Source organism: Mustela erminea, chromosome X (genome assembly GCF_009829155.1).
Source record: "Mustela erminea isolate mMusErm1 chromosome X, mMusErm1.Pri, whole genome shotgun sequence".
Classification (NCBI taxonomy): Eukaryota; Metazoa; Chordata; class Mammalia; order Carnivora; family Mustelidae; genus Mustela; species Mustela erminea.
In genome coordinates this window covers 11,670,399-11,695,817 of record NC_045635.1, presented here as the reverse complement: position 1 = coordinate 11,695,817, position 25,419 = coordinate 11,670,399, and the positions used below count along the sequence as shown (strand labels likewise).

The following is a 25,419-nucleotide window of genomic DNA, read 5'->3' as shown; positions in this document are numbered from 1 at the left end:
TGCCTCTTACCAGTGGGGTGATCCTGGACAAATGATTCCCCCATCTAAGAACAGCCTGCTAATCTGCATGACTTCCATGATGTCAATCTGGTAGGGCATTTGTACTTATTAGATGAGATCAAGCCTTCAAATTTCTGTCAGAGAGCAAGTGCTTGACAGACACCAGCTAGCGTTATTCGTTCCATCCCTTTGAGTTATTCCTTAGAAAGGCAGTAAGAATGGGACAGATCTTTGGATTTTTTTAACCTCCTAGCAAGGTTAATCCGTGTATACAGTGCTTCATCTCTTTCTTTCCCTGATGTTCTCTTCCGTCTTCTTCTTCTTCTTCTTTTTTTTTTTTTTTTAAAAAAAAAAACAGATTATGAGGACTATGGGGATTATTGGAGAGGAGACTATGAAGAGGAGTGGGCAGATGGCTATAGCTACAGCCGCAACCAGCTGATTGAAGATGTGGAACACACCTTCACACAGGTATCCAAGGAACCATACACAGAGATAGGGCAGTGCGTGAGAAGAAGGGACAATGACCAAAGGCATTCTGGCTTCTTCTTAACACGCTCATCGGCCATTCCCGGGCTTCAGAGCTATGGAATATTAGAGCTTGGAAAGATTTTAAACATGCGCTTATCATATGACTAAAGTATTCCACTCTGAGGTGTCTATATGAGAGCAATGAACATAAAGATCCATACAAAGACTCACACATGAATGTTCATAGAAGCATCACTCGTAATGGCCTCAAACTGGGAACAACCTAGTTGTCCTTTAGCTGCTGAGCTGTACCCATGAGATACTAAACAAAGCAAACTTGGATGCATTCATACAATGAAACACTACTCAGTAATAAAAAGAAGGAGCTACTGATACATGCAGTAACATGGAGGAACCTACAAATCATGGTGCGTGAAAGAAGCCAGACAGAAAATGTCATAGACTTTATGAGTTCATTTACATGAAATTTCCAGGATAGACAAAACAATGGTGACAGAAATCAGTTCAGTGATGACCTGGGCTGGGCGTGGGACTAGAATTGACTGCAAATGGGGACAAGACAAGTTTTGGGGATAATGGAAATATTCTAAAAGTGGGTACTAGTGAATAGTGAAGGCTGCCCAACAGTATACATTTACTAAAATTCATGAAACTGTACATTTAAAAATGGGTGAATTTTATCAGATTTAAATGTACTTCAATTTAGAAACAAAGGAAGTAGGTAACATCTTAAAAAGGAACGTTTTTTGCATCCGCTTTCATTTTGGGATTCCTCCCAAGTGTGTTAATTGCTCTATGCCGTGAAGCTAGTCATCATTAATATCTGGGAAGAAGAGAGCCTTTCAAACTCTCCAGTGTATTTGACAGGAGAAGAAATTAGAATTTGGGGAAATTCTACTTGTCTAAAGAGGCTTCTATCTTTAGTGTGGGGGATTGGAAATTGGAGTAGACTATTCTTGGTCTTAAATTTTCTTCCTGGGCTTTTCAGATTAAACCACTGTATGAACATCTTCATGCTTATGTGAGGGCAAAGCTGATGGACGCCTACCCTTCCCGTATCAGCCCAACTGGATGCCTCCCGGCCCATTTGCTTGGTGAGAAACTCCAGGAACTCTTTGTGTACTTCTTGTTCTCTGTTATTTCTTTTTTCTTTTTCTTTCTTTTTTTTTCTTTGTTCTCTGTTATTTCTACCAATAAAGTTGTTTTTTTTTTTTTTTTGAATGAGGCCCAACATAAAACTTTTGGAAAATTTTGTGAATGTAGTTGGTAATATTATTGAAATCACATTTTGCGAGGAGTTTCTTTAAAAATAAATAAATGAAATTTGAGCATATGCCCTTATACTTATCTCTACTGAATTTTAATGTTTAAAACATGACATTTTGGAATATTTGGAATATTTTTCATGTAGTTATGTTGCACCATTCCTTTGGTGCCAACACTCTGGTCTTTAGATTGACTTTTTCTAGATCCATCTTGCCTTTTAGGGTCTCTGGCTTTGGAATCCAATTTCGCATTTGTTTGAGATGTTTGAAAAATTACTCAATTAAGTGTTTCACTATAGTATATTGATAAAGGTGAAACTCTGTTACTAGTTAGTAGAGATTCCTCGATGATGATCCCATATGATCTCTCTTGAGTCCATTATTAGGAATTACTAATAGTATAATTTTCAATATTTTGTTTCATGGATGGTGGATTATATAAATCTGTTTCTAATCTATAGTAGCTATGATGTTCCATACAGTTAATAAATAGTGCCTTTGAATTGTAATTCAAAATGGAAGAAACAGGAATAGTCTCATGCCATTTTAAACTTTTAGAGGCGATAGAAGGGAGTGTTGAAAATTATAAATAAGAGAACAGAAAAATAGATAATGAAAAGAAACTAGATTAAACCTATTTACTGATCCTAACTTATGCACTGTGTAAAATCAGGTCTGTGTAAAATCAGAAATCACTTCTGCCTTTGTTATGTATTAACAAAATCTTTTTTTTTTTTTTTAAATAGGCGATATGTGGGGTCGATTTTGGACAAACCTGTACCCTCTGATGGTCCCCTTTGGACAAAAACCAAACATAGATGTCACTGATGCAATGGTGAACCAGGTAGGAAGAGGCCTTAAAAACCAAATCTAAATCCTCAACTTCATTTCTTTTTCTGCCATTTTTCTCTCCTTATCTTTTGCATATAAAACCACGTGTATAAAAAAGTGTCAAGTTAATTTAAATGTATTTCTTGGGAGGGCCTGGGTGACTCAGTCAGTTAAGCACCTGACTCTTGGTTTCAACTCAGGTCGTGATCTCAGGGTCATGAGATCGAGCTCCAGATCCTTGACTGGCACGGAGTCTGTTTGAGATTCTTTCCCCTTCCCACTCCCTTACCCTCTGGGCCTTTCCGCACTGGTGCACATGCACCTTCTCTCTCTCAAATAAATAAAATCTTTAAAAAATAATAAATGTATTTTTAATGTAACTATCTTTTCATGGAAAAGTAATTTACAATATCAGTGACATCAAGTACCTTGAAAAGTAGGGTGTTGATCTTGCTGAATGATATTAAAAAATGGAGATGACCTGGGTTTTCCATTAAGCAGTAAGGTATGGAATTATCAACTGGTTGGCATTACTCTTTCCAGAGTTAGTTGCCACTAAGTAATCACTCTGTAGTCTCTATGAACAGAAAAAAAATATCATTAGAAGATTTTTGCATATTTAAAAAATCATTATTGTTAAAAATATTGTAGGAGTCTTTAAAATAATTTTTAAATTACTTTTTTTGCTACCATCCTTGCATAATTGTTTAAATTTACCCTACCATGGGTGAAATCATGTTATAATTATGTATTTTTCTTTCTTCAGCTAATAGTCTACATTTTTCAGATAACAACGTATTGATGTACATCTCTTGGCTGTATAAAATGTCTTCAGAGAGCTGCACCATAACTTCCTTTCCTATTTATACATTGTTAGATTTTTCTTTGGTAACGGTTTTAAACCTGCAAGCAGCCATGCCGTGAACATCTTCACATATATAACATGCTCCTGGGAAGAGGCCACAGCAGAATAAAAACATGAAGCTACAGGGGTCTCCAAAGTCCCACAGCTGGGCTAGGTTGGGTTTCACAGCCTGTCTCCAGGGTTGGTACACGCACCCACTCTCCTAAGGCCATCTTCATGACACACTTTTGAGACTGTCCAGACAGGGATGAGGATGGATCCGTGTTGTAGGTGAGGAAACCGAGGCCTGGGTAAATGTCTTGCCCAAAGTCATGAAGACAGTCAGTGGCGACTAAGCTTTGACTTCAGAACTCCTAATATTTCCAATATTTTTCCATTCGCATTTAACAGACGTTAATTGTGCTTACTGGTCTACGCTGTTTTGGTATACAGACATTCCTTCTGCTTGAGAATGCCATACCTACAAATACCAATATTGCCTTTAAAGGGCAATAATAAAAAAAATCCCCAGTTTCACATCCTGTTTCATATCCCTGAGGCAATAGAAGAGAAAAACCAGACTTGCCTGGTCTTTGAGAACAGAGGAAGTTCTCTGGGTCACGAGAAGTGATTGATGAATTATCTGCCAGTTGTACAAACTTAGTTTGCCTCGCAAGGGCCTTATTTCCAAAGAAGTCCTGATCAGCTCCCAGAAGAGTTTGCTGGATGCCAGACACCAACTGCTGCCCTTCTCCAGTTCCAGAACATTTTCTGAAACTCGAGATTCCCATATGGACTATGAAGCCAAGGCCCAGCTATTTAATTGGCTACTGGGTCACACACAGGCCTTTTGGGCTCCAAAAGTCCATGACTTGTCTGCCCTTATTGTTTGTGTCTCCCACTAAGCCTAGCACCAGGGCCTCCTTCCTTAAAGGAGCTTGGTCAAGGATTGTTGGCTTGAGTTGAATAGATTTTTGGGAAAGAGAAGGCCATTGTTGTTTGCTTTTACTTGAAATATAAAGGGTTAAGACAAAAACATCACACATAATCTCACAGAGTCTACTGTTAATTTTTTGTGTGTTTCCTCATTAATATCACATTATATAAGAGGTTTATATATTCTACTTTTCACTTAATATCAAATTGTAAAAAACATCAATAAAAAGTCTTTATGAATTGAATTTATTTAGATTTTCCATCCCACGAAGACATCTTTATGTATATAACCATTCTGGTTGTGGTTTCCACTTTTTTCCTCTATTAAAAATCATTTTACATGTTGTGCACCTTAAATTTATGCAGTGTGATGTGTCAGATATGTTTCAGTATTATAAAATAATAAACAAAAAACCCATTTAAAATGTAATTCTTTGACCTAACTTCTGAGAATTTCCTAGGTTAGTTCCCTAGAGACAGGATTACTGAGACAAAGAGTGTGAACATTTTGAAAACTTGACATGTCTGTACATGTCGCCAAACTGCCTTCCAGAAAGGTTCTGCCTCTGTACATAGCCAACAGAAAGAATGCTGTTATTTTAATGCTAGAAGGAAATGCTCTTCTTTTTTTTTTTTTTCTTTTTTTCTTTCAGAGCTGGGATGCAAGGAGGATTTTCGAGGAGGCTGAGAAATTCTTTGTATCTGTTGGCCTTCCCAACATGACTGAAGGGTTCTGGCAAAACTCCATGCTAACGGAGCCAGGCGACAACCGGAAAGTGGTCTGCCACCCCACAGCTTGGGACCTAGGGAAGCGTGACTTCAGGTAGGGAGGGTGACCCTTGCGCAGCTGATACTACACTGGGAGACAACGGAGGCCAGGATGAGGATGGATTTGGATTTCTTCTCTGCTTCTCTGACCACAGAAGAGATGCGTGAACTCCCCTTACACGAGGGCTCAGGAGTCCATGAGAGCACATCTGAGCTTTTCCAAGAAAAGGAGATTGTCAGCAGGCCCTCACTCGAACTTTAGACGGTCTGCCTTATTTGAAACAATATGCACCCATTAGATTTATCTGGTCACGGGAAGGGTGGTGTCCCCGTGAGAAAGATGTGGTGCTCAGATTTATGGAGGAGGGGTGTGGGAATCAGGCATCGTTCCTCTCCTCCATGGTTCCCTCTTGTGAATGAGAAAGGACAGGTGAGTAAGTAAGCTGCGACAAAAGACAGAAAGTGGTACGTGTTAGAAGAGAACCACAGAGAACATTCTATAGGAAACTGGAAGAGAACGGACTACACTCGGAAGAGAATGTAGGCTCAGACAGGGCTTTTCAGGTGGCATTTGAATTAGGCTGGACAGACGAGAAGGGTTTGGATAGACAGAGCTGGGATGAGGTCACTGGGCTGGGAGAAAAGCAGGATCCAGTGCAGAGAGGCAGGACCGGGTACTGTGTACCAGACCCAACAAGTTGGGCTAGAATAAAGGCCATGTGAAGAAGGGTCTGTGAAATGGCAGAATGAGCACAGGCTTTTGAATCCCAGGGGTGTCACTTAATGACTAGGCAGCCGGGCCAAGGTATTTAACCTTCTTGGGTTTCATTTTCCATATCTACAAAGGGGAGTGGTAATTCCCAGGTAGCAGGTTTGTGAGTGTCTTAGGTTGGGTTCCCCAGCTTCAGGAGAAGATTCTGGTATAAACGCTTCATTGAGGGACAGACATCAGGCAAAAGGGAGTGAGGGAAGCAGGGTGGACTGGGAAAGAGTTAAGTAAGGATGTGGCCTCTGCTGGAGACTTGGCCTCAGCCTGATCCCACGGGGCTCTCTGGACCCCAATTTGCACCATAGTTGGTCACACCTTGAGAAAAGAGGACTGGTCTTTTGTACCCCGACATTAGTCAGTCACTAGCTGCCGACTGCCCCAGAGCGTGGGAGGACCTAATCTCCTGGTTGAGGCACCTGTCATTTAGCCAAAGGCAGTGCACCAGGAAGAAGCTGTTGGCTTTTAACCTCTATGACTCAGCCAGAATGGGGCATGTGGGGATCTGCCTGGGAGAGCTGGCCTGGGTAGGCCCCCAGCAGCGCCCACTAGAGTAGGGCTTGACATTCCTGTTCTGGAAAGGGTCAGATAGTAAATAGTTCAGGCTTTGCAGGTCTCTGCTGCAACAACTCAGTTCTGCCCTTGTGGCATCAAAGCAGCCACGGACCGTACGTAAATAAATGTTCCAAGAAAGCCTTATTTATCAAAACACTTCGCTGACACCAGTACAGTGAGGCTGAAAAATGAGGGAGTTAATATAAGTTTCCTAGCCCAGGATATTGGGCACTGTAGACACTGAACACACAGCAGCCCTTCCTGGAATTGTTTCAAAAAAGAATGGAGAAAAACCGGCTTAGAAAAGCAGGTCTTACTGGGCTGTATGAAGGCGGCTGAGTTTCTTCTTGAGCACTGGGGGACACTTACAGGGTATTTATCAGGGGGATGGCATGGTCAGAGGGGTAGGAAAATTAATTTGGGAACCTACTGAAATACAGCGGCTGCATTCACTGGAATGGAACTGCTCTGGCCAAGGCCAAGTTGAACAGGACCATAGTCTCATTGCCAAATGCAGTCCTGATCGCATTGGGCCACTGCAGCCTTAGACAGTGTTTACAGGTTTTCTTCGAAATGCCATTTTTTTCATTGGCTTCTGCATTGTCATGCTCTTCTGGACTTCTTCTTTTTTTTTTTTAATTTCTTTTCAGCGTAACAGTATTCATTGTTTATGTACCACACCCAGTGCTCCATGCAATCCGTGCCCTCCCCAATACCCACCACCTGGTTCCCCCAACCTCCCACCCCCCGCCCCTTCAAAACCCTCAGATTGTTTTTCAGAGTCCACAGTCTCTCATGGTTCCCCTCCCCTTCCAATTTCCCCCAACTCCCTTCTCCTCTCCATCTCCCCTTGTCCTCCATGCGATTTGTTATGCTCCACAAATAAGTGAAACCATATGATAATTGACTCTCTCTGCTTGACTTACTTCACTCAGCATAATCTCTTCTGGACTTCTTTGACCTCTCTCTCTCTCTCTTTCCCTCTCTCTCCCTCTCCATCTTCTCTGAATCATCTTTCTCCACTCCATCTGTACTGGGACCTCTTAGGGCTCTGTTTTTGGCCCTCTTTCCTTGCCATTCTTTACCTGCTTCATGGGCCATCACATCTACTCCCTGACTTACATGCTAATGACTCCCACATATCAAGCCCCTTCTCCTTCTACTTCTCTTATCTTGGCTCTACCCAATTGCCTGCAGTGTCCTGAATGCTACACCCTTTTCTCAAGCCTTTCTCCTGGAGCACTTCCAGGAATGTCAACGTCTTGCCCTTCCCTGCCATCTACCTGGCAAACTTCTACATGTTGATCAAGGTCCAGGCTGCCCAGACTGTTGCATTCTCAGGTATGCCCTTCTCTGTACTTCTAGGAGACTGTGCCTACATTCACTTACTGTTAAGCCCAAGGCCATGTCTACTGATCACTGACAGAGTACTTGCCTGAGGGTTTTTCTGGTAGAAGACTCTGCTTATCTTTCTATTAGTTTATGAGCAGTAGGATTCAGCCCCGCCCATCACTTTATTTTGAGTACCTTGTACGGTTTCTAGGACATAAAAGGTAAGTCCTCAAGATTCCTCGGGGAACAGATCTTGGAATGATGATCTGTGCTACCAAAATCCTATACTGCGCTTACTGTGATGATTAAATTAAATTCATTGAGATTCGTTTTCCATCTTGCCTGTTTTTGTGCAGGATCAAGATGTGCACAAAGGTGACGATGGATGACTTCCTGACAGCCCATCACGAGATGGGACACATCCAGTATGACATGGCATATGCCGCACAACCCTTCCTGCTGAGAAATGGAGCTAATGAAGGGTTCCATGAAGCTGTGGGGGAAATCATGTCACTTTCTGCAGCTACACCCAACCATTTGAAAAACATTGGTCTTCTGCCACCTGATTTTTCTGAAGACAGTGGTATGGTCATTTTTCTTCATGGCTTGTTTTGGGGAGTCTTAGTTGGTGGTGGGCAAAAGCATTTATTATCATGTGTGGGATATATTTAATTTTTGCCACATAAAGCATGTGATATTTATGGGTAACTGGGAATTGCTGCTGGTAAAAAACATTTTTTAAAGAATATATCACAACAGGGGGCACCTGGGTGGCTCAGTTAGTTAAGTGTCTGCCTTCAGCTTGGGTCAAGATCCCAGGGTCTGGGATCAAGCCCTATGTCGGGCTTTCTGCTCCGCGGGGAGCCTGTCTACATGCTTGTGCTCGCTCTTTCTTTTTTTCTTTTTTTCTTTCTTTCTTTCCTTCTTTCTTTCTCTCTTTCTTTTGTTCTCAAATAAATCAAATCTTTAATAATTAAAAAAAAGGCATAAGAGAGCTGACTGAGTGAATGGTCTTAGAACTCTAAGAAACATCTAACGGGGGGAAAAATGATGCTAAAACAGGCCCACAGAACTGAAATGGCTTATCCATGGTCACGCAGCTAATTAGTGTTCGAGTTCTGACTAGATCCCCCTGGTTTCTAGGTAAGAACTTCCCAAAATGTGAGAGCCGAAACATTCTAAAAACCATTTTGCTGAGGCAGCAAATTGAAGACAGGAGAGGAAAAGTAACTAGCCCAAGGTCAAAAAGCAGCATTGCAGAACCCAAACCAGAGCCCTAATCTAAAGCTTTCCCCATATTTTACAAAGCAAAGTGTGACTTGAAATTTTAGAGTTCTTAAAGAATGGGTGGTGGAATATCAAGATTGGACGGGACTGAAACGTTTTCTTCAGCCAGCTGATGCGTGAATTCACCCCTGGGACATCCCCTCGGATGCATGCTATCCTTCAACATCTTTTCCAAGGCAGCCTGTTTCTCTTTGGATGCCTGGGACTTGATGGCACATGAGGAATATTCGCAAGATCCAGATTCTTGAGTGAAGATGCCATGACTTCTGATTTTTCCTTGTAAAAGGAGGATACTTAGAGCCAAATATGTTCTCTTCTGCATATTTCCCTCCCCTCATTTTAGCTGTTTGGTTCAAAACATCAGTTCCACTGGCTGGAACATTTGGTCAGTGAGGTCAAGGTCGTGAGCTCCATCCTTGTGGGGGCAATTCACTGTGCCTTGACTTCTGGCTCCAGACTTCGGTGATCTCATGAAGGCCTGGGAGTAGGTCAGTGTCAAGCCATCATCATGTCTGAAAAAGTTGCTGTAAGCATAAACCCAGTGGGTAATAGACGAGAAACAGGAACCTCCCATGAAGGGAGCCACAAAGGAAAGGGAGTTGATGGCAACCACACCTGTTGCCCAATTTTAAAATATAATTCTTACGTCAATTAACAGACAATTATTTGTTTTTATCATTTTTAAAATATTTCCTGACAGCAGGCAAAGAGGATTGAACCACTAGAATAGTACTAAACATGGTTAAACCACTGGTTTGAAAAACTCTTGCTTCCTTACTTGACTCTGTCCTGATCTGTGAATGAGGTTGAGCGAATCCCTTCATTCCTTCTCTTCCTCCCTCCCTTACCTTGCCTCCTTTCTTCTTCCAAAAAGATTTGCTGAGCATATACTATGTGCAAGGCATTTTTCTCAACAGTGGAGATAGAGTGGTGTGCCAAGTAGATAGTACCCCCTCTGCTTACAATTCATGGAGCTTCATTTGTATACTTAGAGTGAGCTCTCCTGCTTTTTTTTTTTTTTTTAAACTTCACTAAATAAGAGAGAGATGAGATCACATAATGTGTTAAAGCATTTTAAACTGAGGTGAAGAAGATGCCAGTACATTTAAGGTGTACTATACTCCTCATTATCCAGTGGATAGCTTCTTCTAGGGAGGCTCTTTTTTTGTTTGGGTGTTTCCTCCCTGGTTTACTAGGTTTTGGTCACATCTGTTTACTATTTGTTTTTTAACAAAGACTCAGAGCGGGTATCATGTTGGAGCCAGTAGGCTAGGTATACAGGCTCAAATGAGACACTAACAGTCACCGCCTTCATGGAGTTTACAAGAATAAATAGTATGACAGTGGACGAACTAGCCCTAATTAGCTCTGAAAACAGGTATGTAAGGAGGGCAGTTGACACTAATGAAAAAATGGGGGTCAGCAGCTACTTGCAGATTCATTTTACCTGTTCTTTCCAAGTCTTTACCCTCCTCCAAGTCCCCTAGCTGAGAAAGTGAGTAAATACATATTATCAAGTCCACTGTCACTATTTCTCGTGTAATCTCACTGTAAGCATATCTTGAGAAATGGTATCTTGAGACCGGGAAATCAATGCAAAACACCCGCTGTCCTCCTCATGTTAATGTGTATCCTTTTCCATTGTACTTTCAGAAACAGACATAAACTTCCTACTCAAACAAGCACTTACAATTGTTGGAACTCTACCATTTACGTACATGTTAGAAAAGTGGAGATGGATGGTCTTTAAGGGTGAAATTCCCAAAGAGCAGTGGATGCAGAAATGGTGGGAGATGAAGTAAGTCAATGAATATGCAATCAGCAAAATGTTTTGTCTCATGAGTTTGCCACTTATCTAAAGGCATTTTCCTGGCCTGAAGGCACGCGTGCACGCACACATACGCATACACGTGCACGTGCGCACGTGCTCGAAGACACGCGCATGCACCCCCTGCCTCCTTTTTATTTTTTAAGTCTCCATTTGGATGCTTTCTCCTCAGATAATATTTCCTTGGCTCTCCCTTCCCCCAAGCAGGATCTGATGACACAGCTTCTCGTGGTCTATCTTCTTAAGTGCTGGGTCACCCATAAAACTGTAATATCTTAGGCAAAGCACTGGAAATCCAATGCTGGCCATTTCAGGTGTTTTCCTTGACTTCAAAGGACTTCCAGTCTGTGGAGGGATGTGGGAAATGAAACCATGGCAACGTGTTCTGTTGTGATGGGGGTCTATGGGGATCCACGAGCATCCAACGCAAGATCCAAAGCCATATCTGGTGGGTCACGTGTGGAGAGGCCTCCAGATTGAGCTCTGAGAAAGAGGTGACAGGTCACCAGGTGTTTGTAGAGGGAAGCAGAAAGAATTCCAGGCTAGCGAGAGGCTGGCACTTTTGGGCAACAGACCGTGATCCCTTTCAATAGTTTCAGCACTACGTTCTTCATGCCTGGGACACACAGGTATGAAATAAATGGGTTTGGGATGAAAGAATTGCAAGAGAAGACAGGAAGGAAGAAAGGAAAGGAGGGAGGGAAGGAGAAGTCTTCGACTCCTGTCAGTTTTGCTTATTTTTCTTATTTTCCTTTTTCTGGTGAAGATCTACCTATATAACATTTAGCCCCATGGCCATGACTTTAAGTCAGTGCCACTGTTCTGCCAAGATTCTCTGTTGACATAGATTCTACTTGGGAGGAAGGAGCAGCGAAAATAACCATTTCTAGCATTTGAGTATTACTGAATTTGTCTCTAATGACCCCACAGTCAGAAAGGACAAATGTTTTAAGTCTAAATAATGCCAAATACTTGGTTTCCCTGTTTTTTTTTTTTTTTTCTGGTTGAATTCGTTTTTGATCCCTTTAAAGGTTTATTTTGAAAGGTAAATGGTACCAGACCCTTAAAATAATTTGCTGTGCATTAATCAGTCCATTAGTTCACTAAGCATACGTGGAGTCTTTGCTTAGCATCGGGCATCACGACTGACACTGGAACGGTAAAGGTAACTGAGACAGCCCCGCCCTCTAGGAACTCAGGTCTCCAGGGCCAAGAAGAAGCTGCGTATGAATAATTGTAAAACAGAGAGAGAAATGCCAAAGGAGCATGGCTAGAGACGGCTAAGGGAGCTGAAGGGGTTCACTGGCTGGCAGGTGGGTGGGGCCAGGAGCAGGCCTCACAGAGGACGGGGCACTCCAGCTAGCTTTGAAGAATAAGATGTCAATGTTACAAAATTCTGTCTGCCAGGAACATGTGAAATGTGGCACCGAAGAGGGATTATTAAGATTTTCACTGTACATTTTTGGCCATGTGATGCACTTTATTAAATTACTGTTTTGAAGATACAACTGTTTTCCAGTGATGTATTCTGGATGAATTAAAAAAGGAAGCGATAACCATAGAAGGGCTCTATTCTGTAATTTTTTACACTGTTTCTATTGCACGTGACAACTAATTCCATTATAAATGCCATTGGCTGACAAAGCCACGCTAACTCCATCTCACCGTACCTTCCCCTGATAAGGGCCCCATGGCTAACGTATCTGCTTTTTTTCCCCAAAGGCGAGATATAGTCGGGGTGGTGGAACCCTTGCCCCATGATGAGACATACTGTGACCCTGCTGCTCTGTTCCATGTTGCTAACGATTACTCATTCATCAGGTAACGGACAGGTTTCTTCTCACTGTTTAACTTCCAGGGTTGTGGACAGCTGTGCTAATGGCAAAGAAATAGGGATCTATGAAGTAATGACTGAAATTTCTCTTTCTACCCTCCTTCCCCCTAGAACCTCAAAACAGATCATCAATTTTAACTCAGTTTAACTCAACACGATTTGTTGGGTCCAGTAAAACTTACATGAGATCTTTTCTCCACCGCGAAGGAATTTTTAGTATCCCTAGGGGAAATAAAATGATCTTTGTTTGTCTTCTTGTTACTGGCAGTGTTCAGAGTGATGGCAAGAGTATTTTTAATTGGAAGTCCAAAAACCCATGTTCTTCACCCGTTAGCCCCACATTTTGAACTTGCTGACCTCAGTTTCTTTAGTTGGAAGATGGGAATAACATCGTGGGCCTCCCATAAGGATCACTCGGCATTATTTATATGATGGGCCATAAATACGTAAAACACAATACAAATGTGAACTAACATTTAACAAAGTAATACCACTTTTTAAATCAGCTGATACATAAATACAAGTAGGCTATGATGTGTCTGCAGGATTCATTTTTGGGTCTTTCTGGAGAAAGAGGTTGGACTAATATCTCTTTGGGACTAGAGCCTTAGAATTTAAACTTACGCCCCAGTCTATGAGTCTCGCACAATAACTAAACACGGCACTGCTCTCTTGTTTGTCTGCTTTACAGATATTACACAAGGACCATTTACCAATTCCAGTTTCAAGAAGCCCTTTGTCAAATAGCTAAACATGAAGGTCCCCTATACAAATGTGACATCTCCAATTCCCGTGAAGCTGGGCAGAAGCTGCAGTAAGAAACACTTCAAGGGGCACCTGGGTGGCACAGTTGATCGAGCGTCCAACTCTTGGTTTTGGCTTGGGTTGTGGTCTTGTGGTGGTGGGGTCAAGCCCCACATCGGGCTCCACGTTCAGCAGAGAATCTGCTTGAAGATTCTCTTTCCCTCTGCCTCTCTTCCCACTCGTTCTCTCTCTCTCAGTTAAATAGGTGAATCTTTAAAAAAAAAAAAAGAAATATTTCAAAATATTGAACCTCTCCTGCTACCCAATATCACCAATATTTCCATGCCTAGATTTGAATTTGATTTCCTTGTTTTAAAAAGAAAAATTTTGAACTCAGAATGTCCTCCTCCGCAAATTAAATGTTTATTTTATGGTCACACAGGAACCTAGACCATGCGATGGCTGGACAGTCTTATCTCCTCTCCATGTCATAACTACAGGGCTCCCTCTCTAGTCATTAGAAGGAATGAGATTGAAGGATGAATACATCCAGTAACCTGCCTGATTTTCTTATCAGCCAGGAGCAAGCTTAGCTAAGCCAAAAAGGAGAAACCACAGATCATAGTGTAAATATGTGTGCATCTGGAATTCCTCAAAAGGCCCTAAACCCACCCTCCCCTTTTTGCATGTAGCGAAATGCTGAGCCTTGGAAGATCAAAACCCTGGACCTTCGCCTTGGAACGTGTTGTAGGAGCAAAGACTATGGATGTAAGACCACTGCTCAACTACTTCGAGCCCTTGTTTACCTGGCTGAAAGAGCAAAACAGGAATTCTTTTGTGGGTTGGAACACTGACTGGAGTCCATGTGAGTACTCTGAGTTGACACATTTCAAATGACCCCCTTTCTGCTTCCCTTAGGCGCCTCTGGCCCATCTCATGGGGCTATGACACAGCCGAGTATGTTTTCCCTCTATGTAGACCCTACTTCTGACTGTGCTGTGGTGGCAGCTGCCGTTTTATTGGGGGAGGAAACACATTTGTTGAGCACCTACTACGTATCAGGCATGACGAAAACTACACACACATACACACACATTTTCTCTCTCTCTTTCAAGTCTGCTTTATCAGCCCCATATTTAAAATAAGAGTATAAAACTCCCCAACCCATTGCATTCCAATCCCACTCTTCAAAGACAAGTGCTTTTAAAATCAATTTTAATGCTATTACCTCTTCTTTCTGGCAGTCACTTTCATATCTCTGAACATTATGTTTATATAATTTCTTTATTGGTCAGTTTTAGGCATGCACTCCTGCCTCCTCTTCCACTTTCCTTTCTCATCTCAATAAAATTTTAATATTTTTATAAGAAGTTATCAGTATTTGTATCATGATGCCTGTAGAGCCAAGTAATATACTGTTTTAAAGCCTTTCCTATGCGGCTCTTTGTTTGTCCTGGAGTTTCTACTGCCTTGTTCTTTTGATATCTAATTTGCTATCAATGTTGCATTTATCTTTTCCAGATATTCCAACGTATCTATTCTTTTCAGTCTCATTTTTTCCTGAAGACTTCCCTCTTAGAGTCCTGCGTTCTTCTGTCTCAGTCTGACCACAGTTTTCATCCTGAGTCATCCATCCTTTTGCTGGTTTCCTGGGTTGAATCCATTGCTTCCTGAATTCCAGACCTTCTTTCTTGGATCACCTCACCTCTTGTTCTGCTGTGGGGTAGGAGGGTTAACGGTGTCCCACGGTGGCTTTAACCGTATCTTGATTTTCTTTCCCATTGTTTTCACTCTGATCTCTTCTTGTTCTTCTTCCCAAGCTGCTGCAGGACTCTCTGGAACTTTTGGGGTCTGTACTACCTCTGCATTCACTTTAGGCTGTGGCTTCCTGGCCCTTGAGAGTGCACTTACCACCCCCCCCCACCCCCCCACCACCATTACTTCTCATTTTCCAAAACTGTTTATACCTGTTAAAAAATTCCTTTACTATCACTTTGGTGGGATCTTGAGAAGGGAAGGAAGTAAAAGCACATGGTCGATCTGTCATCCGTAACCAGCCGTCTCTGATTTCTTGTTAATCAGATGCTGACCAAAGCATTAAAGTGAGGATAAGCCTAAAATCAGCTCTTGGAGAAAAAGCAGTGAGTATTCTGGACAGTGTGTCTTTTTTGTAAAATAAGTTTTTAAAAATAAGTTTTATTTATTTATTTATTTGAGAGAAAGCACATGCCGAGGGACAGAGGGAGAGAGAGAAGGAGAGAAGCAGACGCTCTGCTGAGCGTGGAGTCTGCCACTGGGGCTCGATCTCATGACCCTGAGATCATGACCTGAGCCGGATGCTTAACCTACTGAGCCACCCAGGCGTCCCCATCCTTTACTACTTAATGCACTCTCTTAAGTGGGACAAATAAGCCCATTCCAGTGTGTTCTAAAAGAAGACAGGCCACATGTTTCTCTTAAAAACGACAAGCTCCAGATTCTGCCTCTTGGGATTTTTTTTTTTTTTTTTTTTAGTAACACATTCCTTATTGGTTTGGTGATGTCTGCTTTCTCCCTGTTACTTTTAAGGTGCTATGAAAAATCAATGAAAAAACATCCAATCTTAAATATCAAGAGTCCACCCTTTTTTAAAAATACATTTTAAAAAATTGTATGTATTTGAGAGAGAGCAAGATAGCACAAGCCGGGGAGTTGCAGAAGCGGAGGGGGAAGCGGGCTCCTCGCTGAGCAGGGGTCCCAGATGCGGGGCTCCATCCCAGGACTCCAGGATCATGACCTGAGCTGAAGGCAGAAGCTTAATGGACTGAGCCCCCCAGGCGCCCCCAGTGTCCAACCTCATAATTCACTCTTATCACCATTACTTGTACTTGAGGAAGAGGACAAGGTTATATTTTGAGAGACTGTTTAACGAGTAGTGTAGGTAGTTTTGCTTTGTTTTATTTTAGTCAGTCATCCATATCCTGGAAGCTTGTTAAAAATACAGACTCTTCGGCCCCAGCCCTGGACCTGCTCAGTCCGGATCTGCATGTTCACCGGCCCCCGGCTGGTTTTTCAAACCTGGCTGCACCCTGGAGCCGTAGGGGATGTTGAAAAAAATAGCGCAGCTCGAGTACCACTCCCAGGGAGTCTGACTTCACTGTTCTGAGGTGTAGCATCGAAAGGTGGGCATCAGGAGTTTTAAAAGCTCCCCGGGCGGGTGCCTGGGTGGCTCAGTCTGTTAGGCGACTGCCTTCGGCTCAGGTCTGGAGTCCCGGGATCGAGTCCCACATCGGGCTCCCAGCTCCACGGGGAGTCTGCTTCTCTCTCTGACCTTCTCCCCTCTCATGCTCTCTCTCACTCTCTTGCTCCCAAATAAATTAAAAAAAAAAATCTTAAAAAAAAAAGCTCCCCAGGTGATTCTAATTACAGCCAAAGCTGAGAACTACTGAGGCCTCTGCATTTGAGGATGAGCGAATGTTTCATGGCAAACCAGAGTCCTCACACCTGCGTGTGAGCTCCTTGCAGCGGCTGTCGCGCTGCCGGACACCTGTCTCGGGCTAGCCAGGCTGAAGAGGTGGTGGCTTTGGGGAGAGGACAGGGCAGGACAGCCCCAGGCAGATGGGGGGCAAAGGAGGCCGTGCGGGATGAGAGGACAGCCTGGGACCATTGAACAGAGCGGCCCAGGGGGCAATAGAAAATCGCCGTTTGCAGCGGATAGAGCCCAAGGTTACATTTCGACCCCGTTCCATTTTCTGCCCCGTTAAATATTGCCTACAGCTCCACGGCAGTCACAGCATCATTTGCCTAGCTGAGCAAGACAGCTAAATGTAGATAATGCAGTAGGAGTGAAAAATGAACCTTTAAGAAAGAAATAATAAAAATGAAGGTGCAACCCTTCCCGAACTTGAAGAGTTCCGATTTCCCGTTCTCTACCATCACTGAATGTCTGTGGGATTATTTTTTTAGCGTCTTTATATTAGCTCTTCCTTTATATTAGCTCTTCCTAGTTTATATTAGCTAATATAAACATTTTAGTTCCTTTTCAGTTATATTGTTTTCTTGACGTTTGTCCCCAGGTTCTTTCTCTGCAGTGAGGGGTTGGTAAATGGTCTTCAGAGGGGTTGGTGGTGAGCTGCCCTGAGGCCCCTGAGCTGAGCAGGGGGCTGCTTTGCTGAGGCTGACCCATGCCGACCCGTGAGCATCTGAGGCAGAATATCGGCCCGCGGCCAGCTGTTGCATGGCCAAGTCCAACCCGATCTTTGGCATCGTTTTGTGAACTTAACCTTTGCCTTTTTAAAAAATATGGAAATAAAAACCAGAACATTCATAGTACCGGTATTAATAACATTATTAGTACTCCTAAAGCAGCTTTTTTGCCAAACCTGAGTGGTATCAAGCTGAGGTTGATGTAACACTGCTGTGAAACCTTGTCATTGTTTTTCTAAAAGGGCAAGGAGAGACGCAAAGTTTGCGTCCATCCATCTCTACTGCCGGCTGGTGGAGGAAAGAGCAAATGCCTTTTTTCTTTTTTAGCAAAGGTTCACAAACTATGCATATACACCAGCTGTGTGTTTAACACCAGTAAACAAGAACAAATTACCTCGTGGACAGTAATTTTTTCCTCCGGAACTCACGTCTCTTTTTCTTGTACACTTGCGCATATCTGAGAACTTACCATAGACACAGTAAAAGCTCCGCATCTTTGTCTTCGATACGTGGACATTTGTTTTCTTTTTTAAACTTATTTTTTTCTTTCAACTATAATTAACATGCAGTGTTATATTAGCCCCAGGTGTACAATACATGGACATTTTAACCAAAACCCATGACTCACATGACTCCCATCCATAAACCTGCCCTCAAGATGTTTATTTCAGCTCCTCTCAAACTGAAAAGGATCCATGAACATGATCCTTAAAGCGCAGGTGCATTAGCACACCTGAGGGCTTGTTAGACGTGCACGTCCTCGGGTCTCATCCTAGACCTTCCGAATTAGAAACTCAAGAGGGAAGGGCCCACTGTTCAGTGATTTAACCAGCCCTCCAGGTGATGCTGGTGCCCGCACAGGATTCTCTGGAGTATTAGAAAACGTAAAAGTAATGCTTCTGGAATATCAGGTTTTGAATGTATCCCATGATCCCTACTGAGCAGTGTTTTCCTTTTGAATTTGCAGTACGAATGGAATGACAATGAAATGTACTTCTTCCAGTCGTCTATTGCATATGCCATGAGAGAGTATTTTTCAAAAGTCAAAAACCAAACGATCCCTTTTGTGTGAGTTACTCCAACCACTACTTCGCTTTCTGTTGGGTCTGAGGAGATACTGTGCTTAAACTCTGACGCAAGTAAAATTAAGAAAAACCCAATGACTTTGAAACTTCTCTGATACCCTGGAATTTGGGCCATTCTCTTTAGGGAGGACTATGACCTACTCGACCTGCAGATTGCAAGAGCACTGTTCTCTCTCCCCTTCTCGTCTCCTCTTTCCTTTTCCCTTTCCCTCCACCAAATGCTTCCTCCACCGTCAGCACTGAGAGCAAAAGGCAGACATCTTTGCCTTCATTGAACTTGCGTTCTAATGTATGTTTCATGCGTGCGTTACAATCAGCAAAATATGTTAAGTGAAATATAGCACAATGAGACGGTGACAAGTTCAAGGGAGGAAAGAACCGCAGACGGGGGCGGGGGGCTTGGGAGTGCTGGTGTGTCTAGAGCTCAGCCTTAGCTGCAATGGTCAGAAAAGGCCTCACGAATCCTTGAGCAAACATCTGAAGCAAGGGGAGGGCCAGCAAAGTAGTCAGCGGGGACAGTAGGTAGCAGGTGGAAAGATCCCAATGAATAAATATCCTCCACCTGTTGAAGGAACACCAAGGAGGCCAGTGCGGCTGGAGCAGTGAGCTCACAGAAGACAAGTGGGAGGTGCGGTCAGGGCGGCAGTAGGGTGTGGGGGTGGCAAGAGGAGGAGAACTTTCACGTGGGCCTTGCAAACTATTCCAAGGACGTTTGCTTGCTTCTGAGTGAGAAGGGCTGGGAGCCCCAGGATCTGCCTTACGTTTTGTCAGGATCCCTGTGGCAGCTGGGAGAGGCCAGTCTTGTCACACTGTAGGTAAAGCCCACTCCCCCCCCGCCCCCACCGGCTGTGGGTGTAACGTGAGGGGGTTTGCAGCGTGGAGGAGGGGTGTGGGAGCCGAACTCACCGCCTCTGTTCTCGGTCCTGAGCCCTTGCTGCTCGCCACAGCATGTATCACAATCTGGGGGCACCCGTGGTTCTTTGCCAGTTCTCCGGCGGCTTTCAATTTGAAATTTTTGTATCCTTGAAGGAAAATGGGGTTCATCTAGGGGGCAGAACAGATAGTACCAATAGTGTGCTATCCCAACATATGTCCTTAAGTTCATGTGCTTTGGGAAGTGTTAAGAATGTAGGGACAATCACATCCTCCCGTTGTTTGCCCCTTCCCGTGTCTCTCGCCTTCACCCTGTGACTGTCCCCCCCAACCTCCTTTTCACTGGCAGGGGGACCCCCTATTCTCTTTGCTGTGTCCTCCATGCCACAAGGAAAGATGTTTCTTTTGCTTCTCTGCAGGGGCAAAGATGTGAGGGTGAGCGATTTGAAACCCAGAATCTCCTTCAACTTCATTGTCACGTCACCTGAAAATATGTCTGACATCATTCCCAGAGCTGACGTTGAAGAAGCTATCAGGTGATTTTACTTTCAGACAAGCTCTCGGGGGGCGGGGGGTACCGAATGCAACCCCAACAAGCGCTGTGTGTGCCGGGCACCGTTCTGAGTCCTTTTCAGCCTAAAGACTGGGGTTTTAATTCCAGAAGGATCTCGTAGCAAGGGACTTGTCTTGATTTGGGCTCCTCCGTACCGCAGGCCCTTAAACGGTATTTGTAGTTGATTTGGGAGGCGATCTCGAGAAGCTTTGAGGAAGAAAAGTGCACAGGGGCGGAGGGTGGAAGGAAAATAATAAATAACATGTTATCGAGCAAGGGACCACAGTGGGCAACTAGAGCTCCACCGTGCCGGGGAATTCTGGGAGACTGAGCAGATCATTCACCTGAATGGTCCCATCACCGCGGGGGCACACCTGGAGAACAGTAGACGGAGAAGGGGCGTGGACACATGTCGCCGGCATTTGCTGTAGGGACTTGGATGAAGGAATCATTTCAGTAACGGGAGTCAGAAGCGGGGTGGGCAAGAATAGGATCCCTTAGGCGTTGTTTGGCCTCCACGCTAGGAGAGGGACTCGCTCTGGGCAGCGAGCATCTAGAAGCAATGACTGGCCCAAGGTTTCCCCAAACAGCAAGAGTGAAAAAAGGACAGAGGCAGATGTTTTCCCTAGTCCCTAAAAACGGCTCAAGATACCTGCTGCTATGAGGGAGGCCACTAGGTGGCCCTCGTGAGCTGCTGTTCGTCTCTGGAAGCACATCCAGGACCTGCCAGGCAGAGTGAGCCTGGAAAGTCTGGCTTAGTTGGGGTGTGCAGCCAGCCCACTTACAACCAGAGGCCTCACCGCTGGCCCCCAAAGGGCTTGTTTCTGCCTTGGGGAAAAGCGCCGGCTGAGATCATCATGAAAGAGCCTAGGCCTGCTTGTGAGCAGCAGGGGATGGCAAATTCCTGTTTCCAGAACGACTTGAGACACTTTCAGGCTGAGGTTACATGGTGAATTCTGCTCTGACGCATCTCCCTCTCTCCTGACCTCCTGACCTGCACTACACCCCAGAATAGGAGGATGGGCTGCAAGGCACCTGGGTTTTCAACTCAGAATATTCTCAATGTTCCTAGTTTGGGTTTTCAAAATCACATCCGTCCTTTTTTGCTCTCTAAAATTTAGCCATTTCCCGTCCCAGTGCTGGAGAAATTGGCGAAGGCCCCTTTCTGTGGTCCTCCCCTGTCTCCAAAGGTCAATACCTTTTCTTTGGAAACTACAACCGTCAGGACTTGGGTATAGGGCCCAGTCGATTTGTAGAAGAGATGTACCCAACTGTCCTTTCCTGTTATCTGATATAAAGTCATTGTAGACCTACTCCGACAGAAGAGAGATTCTTGCCAAGTATGCTGACTTTGCCTTTACAACACAGCAGTCATGAACCAACAAACTCCAGCCCGTTGCGTGTTTCCACATTTGCAACCCAATTTTCCAAGGAAGCCTCTGCCAGACGTAATCTAAGCTACAAGATACAAAAGGGGCCGAATTGTCAAATCTTGAATCTTTCGTGGGACCTGTTTATCGACTTTGATTTCATTGCTATTTGAGGTGTGCAGTCTTAAGCTAAACCTTATCAAATCCCTTCAGGAGCAATGGCATAGGAAAGAAATAATTACGCACAATTCTGTTTTGCCTAAGTGTCTTGCTTTTGGGAACAGGAAGTCCCGGGGCCGAATCAATGATGCTTTCCGCCTGGATGACAACAGCCTGGAGTTTCTGGGGATTCAGCCAACACTGGAACCCCCTTACCAGCCACCTGTCACCATATGGCTGATTGTGTTTGGGGTCGTGATGGGAGTGGTGGTGGTTGGCATTTTCCTGCTCATCTTCTCTGGGATCAGAAATCGAAGGAAGTAAGTGCCCTTTCCTAGACTTACCTATCTTAAAACAGAAAGGTTTAGGGAAAACTAACTGGAAATTTTGCAGCAAGTGGTAGGTGTATAAGCCAATTACTTTTTGGGACCATTTTGCACCTAAGTATTCTGTTGCATTCCCTAGAAATTTCCCAGATTTCGTCAGCACTCTGCGTTCCTAGCAGGCACCCGAGTGCAGTGTTCAGTGCAGTGTTCCGACCGTGACCGGGTAAACTCCGTCCTGGCCACAGTGTCCTCTCCCTACTGCTGAGATGCCCCGCAAACTCGGGGACGGTCGGAGGGCAGGCAGGCTCAGGGAGTTCTCATCACTCCTAGTCTTCCTTGGTCTAGAAGTGACCCCAGAGACTGACTCAGTGGTGGTTGGCACTGTAAAATCGTTCTAGAATGAGCTCTGTGATTTGCTTCAAACTTCTACCCTTCCATCATCTTCATCCCCCTCAGGTGGCCCAGGCTCCCTGTCATCCCCTTAGATCATGGGCCACGACACCCTCTCATTTGTTCTTGAGTGGAAGATCCAAGTTCGGTGAAGATTTAAATCACCAGAGACCTGATTAATAATCTTGCTCTACCACTAGATGGTTTTTTGGACCTTGAGAGATCACTGGCTTCCATGGGCCTATGTAATTAAGGTTAATACTATTTTATAGCTCCTACAAAACTCAGCACACTGTAGGTTGCTTAAATGTGTTCATGATGGAATTTTGAGATGCTCTTGTCTATTTTGCTCAATTCTTCATTATAGAGATTTATAGTTCCCTAAAATAACTTCAGTTAAGAAAATTAGGCATTTAATAGAATACATTCATATAGTTAGAATTTTAAAACTATGAAAGGATACCCCAAAATCTTCTGCCACCCTTTGCCTCCAAGTTCCCTTCCCAAAGCCAAGGACAATTATCAGTTTCTCAGATACCCTTCTATTGTTGGAGGGTCTGCATTTTCACTAAGGCCATCCCCCTGGTGATTGGTATGCACATGACGGTTTGCGAAGCATTCTTACTTTGCACACGAGCTACTATTCCAAAGTTAATTCATGAAATGAATTATTTGGGGAACTTCCTTCATGCCACATGCTGTGTTAATAGAAGACACACAGCAAAATCGGACCGGCTACCCTGCTCAGTACTTTGATGCATTAATATTTTCGGCAAACATAGGAGGTCAATATGCAATTATCTAATTATCTTCATGTACATATGAAACTGAGATTCAGAGAGACCAAGTCACTCTCTCAAATCGACGTGGCTCGTCAGTAACAGACTGGGACCCACAGCCAGTTTGCAGGGCTGGTGCTTGTTCTACAAAGCTGTCCCACTCTGGTCTGGACACTTGGGAAGCTGACCGTGTAGCAGGGAGGCACTTTGAAAGGAGGCACTTGGCTTAACGACCACTTGGTTTCTAAAAGGAATCATCCAGTGGGGCGCCTGGGTGGCTCAGTTGTTAAGTGTCTGCCTTCGGCTCAGGGCATGATCTCCAGGTCCTGGGATGGAGCCCCAGGTCGGGAATCCCTGCTCAGCGGGGAGTCTGCTTCTCCCTCTGCCTCTGCCTCTCCCCCTGCTTGTGCTGCTTTCTCTGTCCGACTCTGTATTTCTCTCAAATGAAGAAATTTTAAAAAAATCTTTAAAAAAAATGAGAAGAATCCTCCAAGCTGCTATTTGCGGAGGCTGCCCGCCCGTACGGTGAGGGCTTTGCCAGCACCATCTCCTGGACTTTGGCGGAACCACCATCATTTTCCAGACAGACAGACTGAGGTACAGAGGCGCACCGTCTCTGACCCCAGAACACACACCCTAAGCAGTCTCCCCCGCCCTGCCAGCCATCCTGCCAACTAGTCATGGGGCAAAAGGAGTGAATCCTGCTCTCTCGGGGTTCCCAGTCTGCTGGGAGAGGATGGTTCGCCAGCGAGCGATTCAGTGCTGAGGGATCAGAGACCCCCAGGCCAGTGGGGTCCAAGGGAGGCCGTGTCCCTCGGCAGCGCTGCACTAACGGTGACTTCACTTTATTCAACAGGAACAATCAAGCCAGAAGTGAAGAAAATCCTTACGCCTCTGTGGACTTGAGTAAAGGAGAAAATAATCCGGGCTTCCAAAATGTTGATGATGTTCAGACGTCATTTTAGGAAAATCTGTTTAATTTCCCCTTGAGGTGATTTTCTTGCATGCAACTGTTAATTTTATGGTACAGACAATAGGAGATTATAAAGCTGTCATTAAATATCATAACTATGGCTCTGTTCAGGAAAAGTTGTCCCAAGAAGACACGCCTGAGGAGAGGGCATCTTCACCGGCTTTCAGTATTTATTTCTGCCTCACGATTTCACTTGTGTTCATGTTTGAAAGTAATAGAGAAAGTGTGTCTCTGGCCTCACCGGCTGCTCAGGGGTAATGGAAGTGGAAATGTCTGTTGCCTGGCCACAGTGGAAAGCGAAAAGGGGGCTATATGGAGGGAGCAAGTGGGGCCTTGTGTGGAATCCGGATGGATCACTTTTAAGGACCGTGTCCGTGACATGGTGGAACTGCAGGGAGCGAGCGCTGCACCTGCCTGTCCGCTTCGCTCTAAGTCAAGTGTAAAGGGTGGCCCGTCCCTTCGCATTAGGCTAATCTATAGGGATTTGCCCACAGCGGTGACTGGACTGGGTCAGGCCTTCTTCAGGATGACAGGCCTGAAGAAGAGAGAGGAATCCGGAGAGCCGTTCACAGATGTTCACAGATGTTGCCTTTTCCCTCTCCCCCATTGCTCCCCACCGTCTCCCTGACAACGTGAGACCAGCCCCAGGGGCCTCCCAGAACCACCTTCCGCCAGAGCACACCTGACGGAAACTCACTACTGTTCTTCGCGGAGTGACTGGAAACCTCCACTGCATGTCCTCCTCGGAAGTGGGTTCCCAATCTCTTAAATCTTGTACTCCCCCACAATGCCCGAGTAGTGCTGAGCGCAAAGCAGACCCCCAATAAACACTACTTGCACGCTGCTGCGGTCTCACGTGTACGTCGGGGCTGGGGCTTCGGGGTGTTCCGTCTGCTTGTCACTTCCACGGCCAAAGTTGCCGTCTGACTGCCTGGGACCCTTGACCTCTCAAATGTCATGGAATGTGTCCCAATTTCTTAAATTGCTTTAGTGTACAAAGCAGCTGTAAGATCTGTCTAGAGAGGGCTGTGTTAAGATTGTTTCCACCGCCAGGTTAGGAACCAAGTCTGACGCTCCTTTCGTAGATCTCAAAATCCAGCCTGGCTCTGAACACAGCATCACTACATACCTGAGGACTGAATCGAAATTGAGGAAAACATCCCAACTTTACCCAGCGACTCACTCTCTGTGGTGACCAGCCTAATGTTAGAGTAACTTTGTACTTAATACATTCTGTGGAGACG

The 25,419-nt window shown here is 44.5% G+C and overlaps 1 protein-coding gene across 3 annotated transcripts in view; it reads left to right on the top strand.

Moving 5' to 3' along the window:
- ACE2 (angiotensin I converting enzyme 2) overlaps positions 1–25,039 on the top strand; it is a 38,019-nt gene extending 12,980 nt beyond the window's left edge. For all 3 annotated transcript variants that reach the window (XM_032331786.1, XM_032331788.1, XM_032331787.1), the window contains 14 exons: positions 359–471; positions 1,481–1,586; positions 2,504–2,601; positions 5,022–5,191; positions 8,146–8,372; positions 10,730–10,874; positions 12,627–12,725; positions 13,430–13,552; positions 14,175–14,347; positions 15,565–15,623; positions 18,635–18,735; positions 20,045–20,161; positions 21,833–22,027; positions 24,059–25,039. In XM_032331786.1, the coding sequence (XP_032187677.1) occupies positions 359–471; positions 1,481–1,586; positions 2,504–2,601; positions 5,022–5,191; positions 8,146–8,372; positions 10,730–10,874; positions 12,627–12,725; positions 13,430–13,552; positions 14,175–14,347; positions 15,565–15,623; positions 18,635–18,735; positions 20,045–20,161; positions 21,833–22,027; positions 24,059–24,167 (1,835 nt within the window). In that variant the 3' untranslated portion in view covers positions 24,168–25,039. The remainder of the gene's footprint in view (positions 1–358; positions 472–1,480; positions 1,587–2,503; positions 2,602–5,021; positions 5,192–8,145; positions 8,373–10,729; positions 10,875–12,626; positions 12,726–13,429; positions 13,553–14,174; positions 14,348–15,564; positions 15,624–18,634; positions 18,736–20,044; positions 20,162–21,832; positions 22,028–24,058) is intronic.
- Positions 25,040–25,419: the final 380 nt, after the last annotated feature.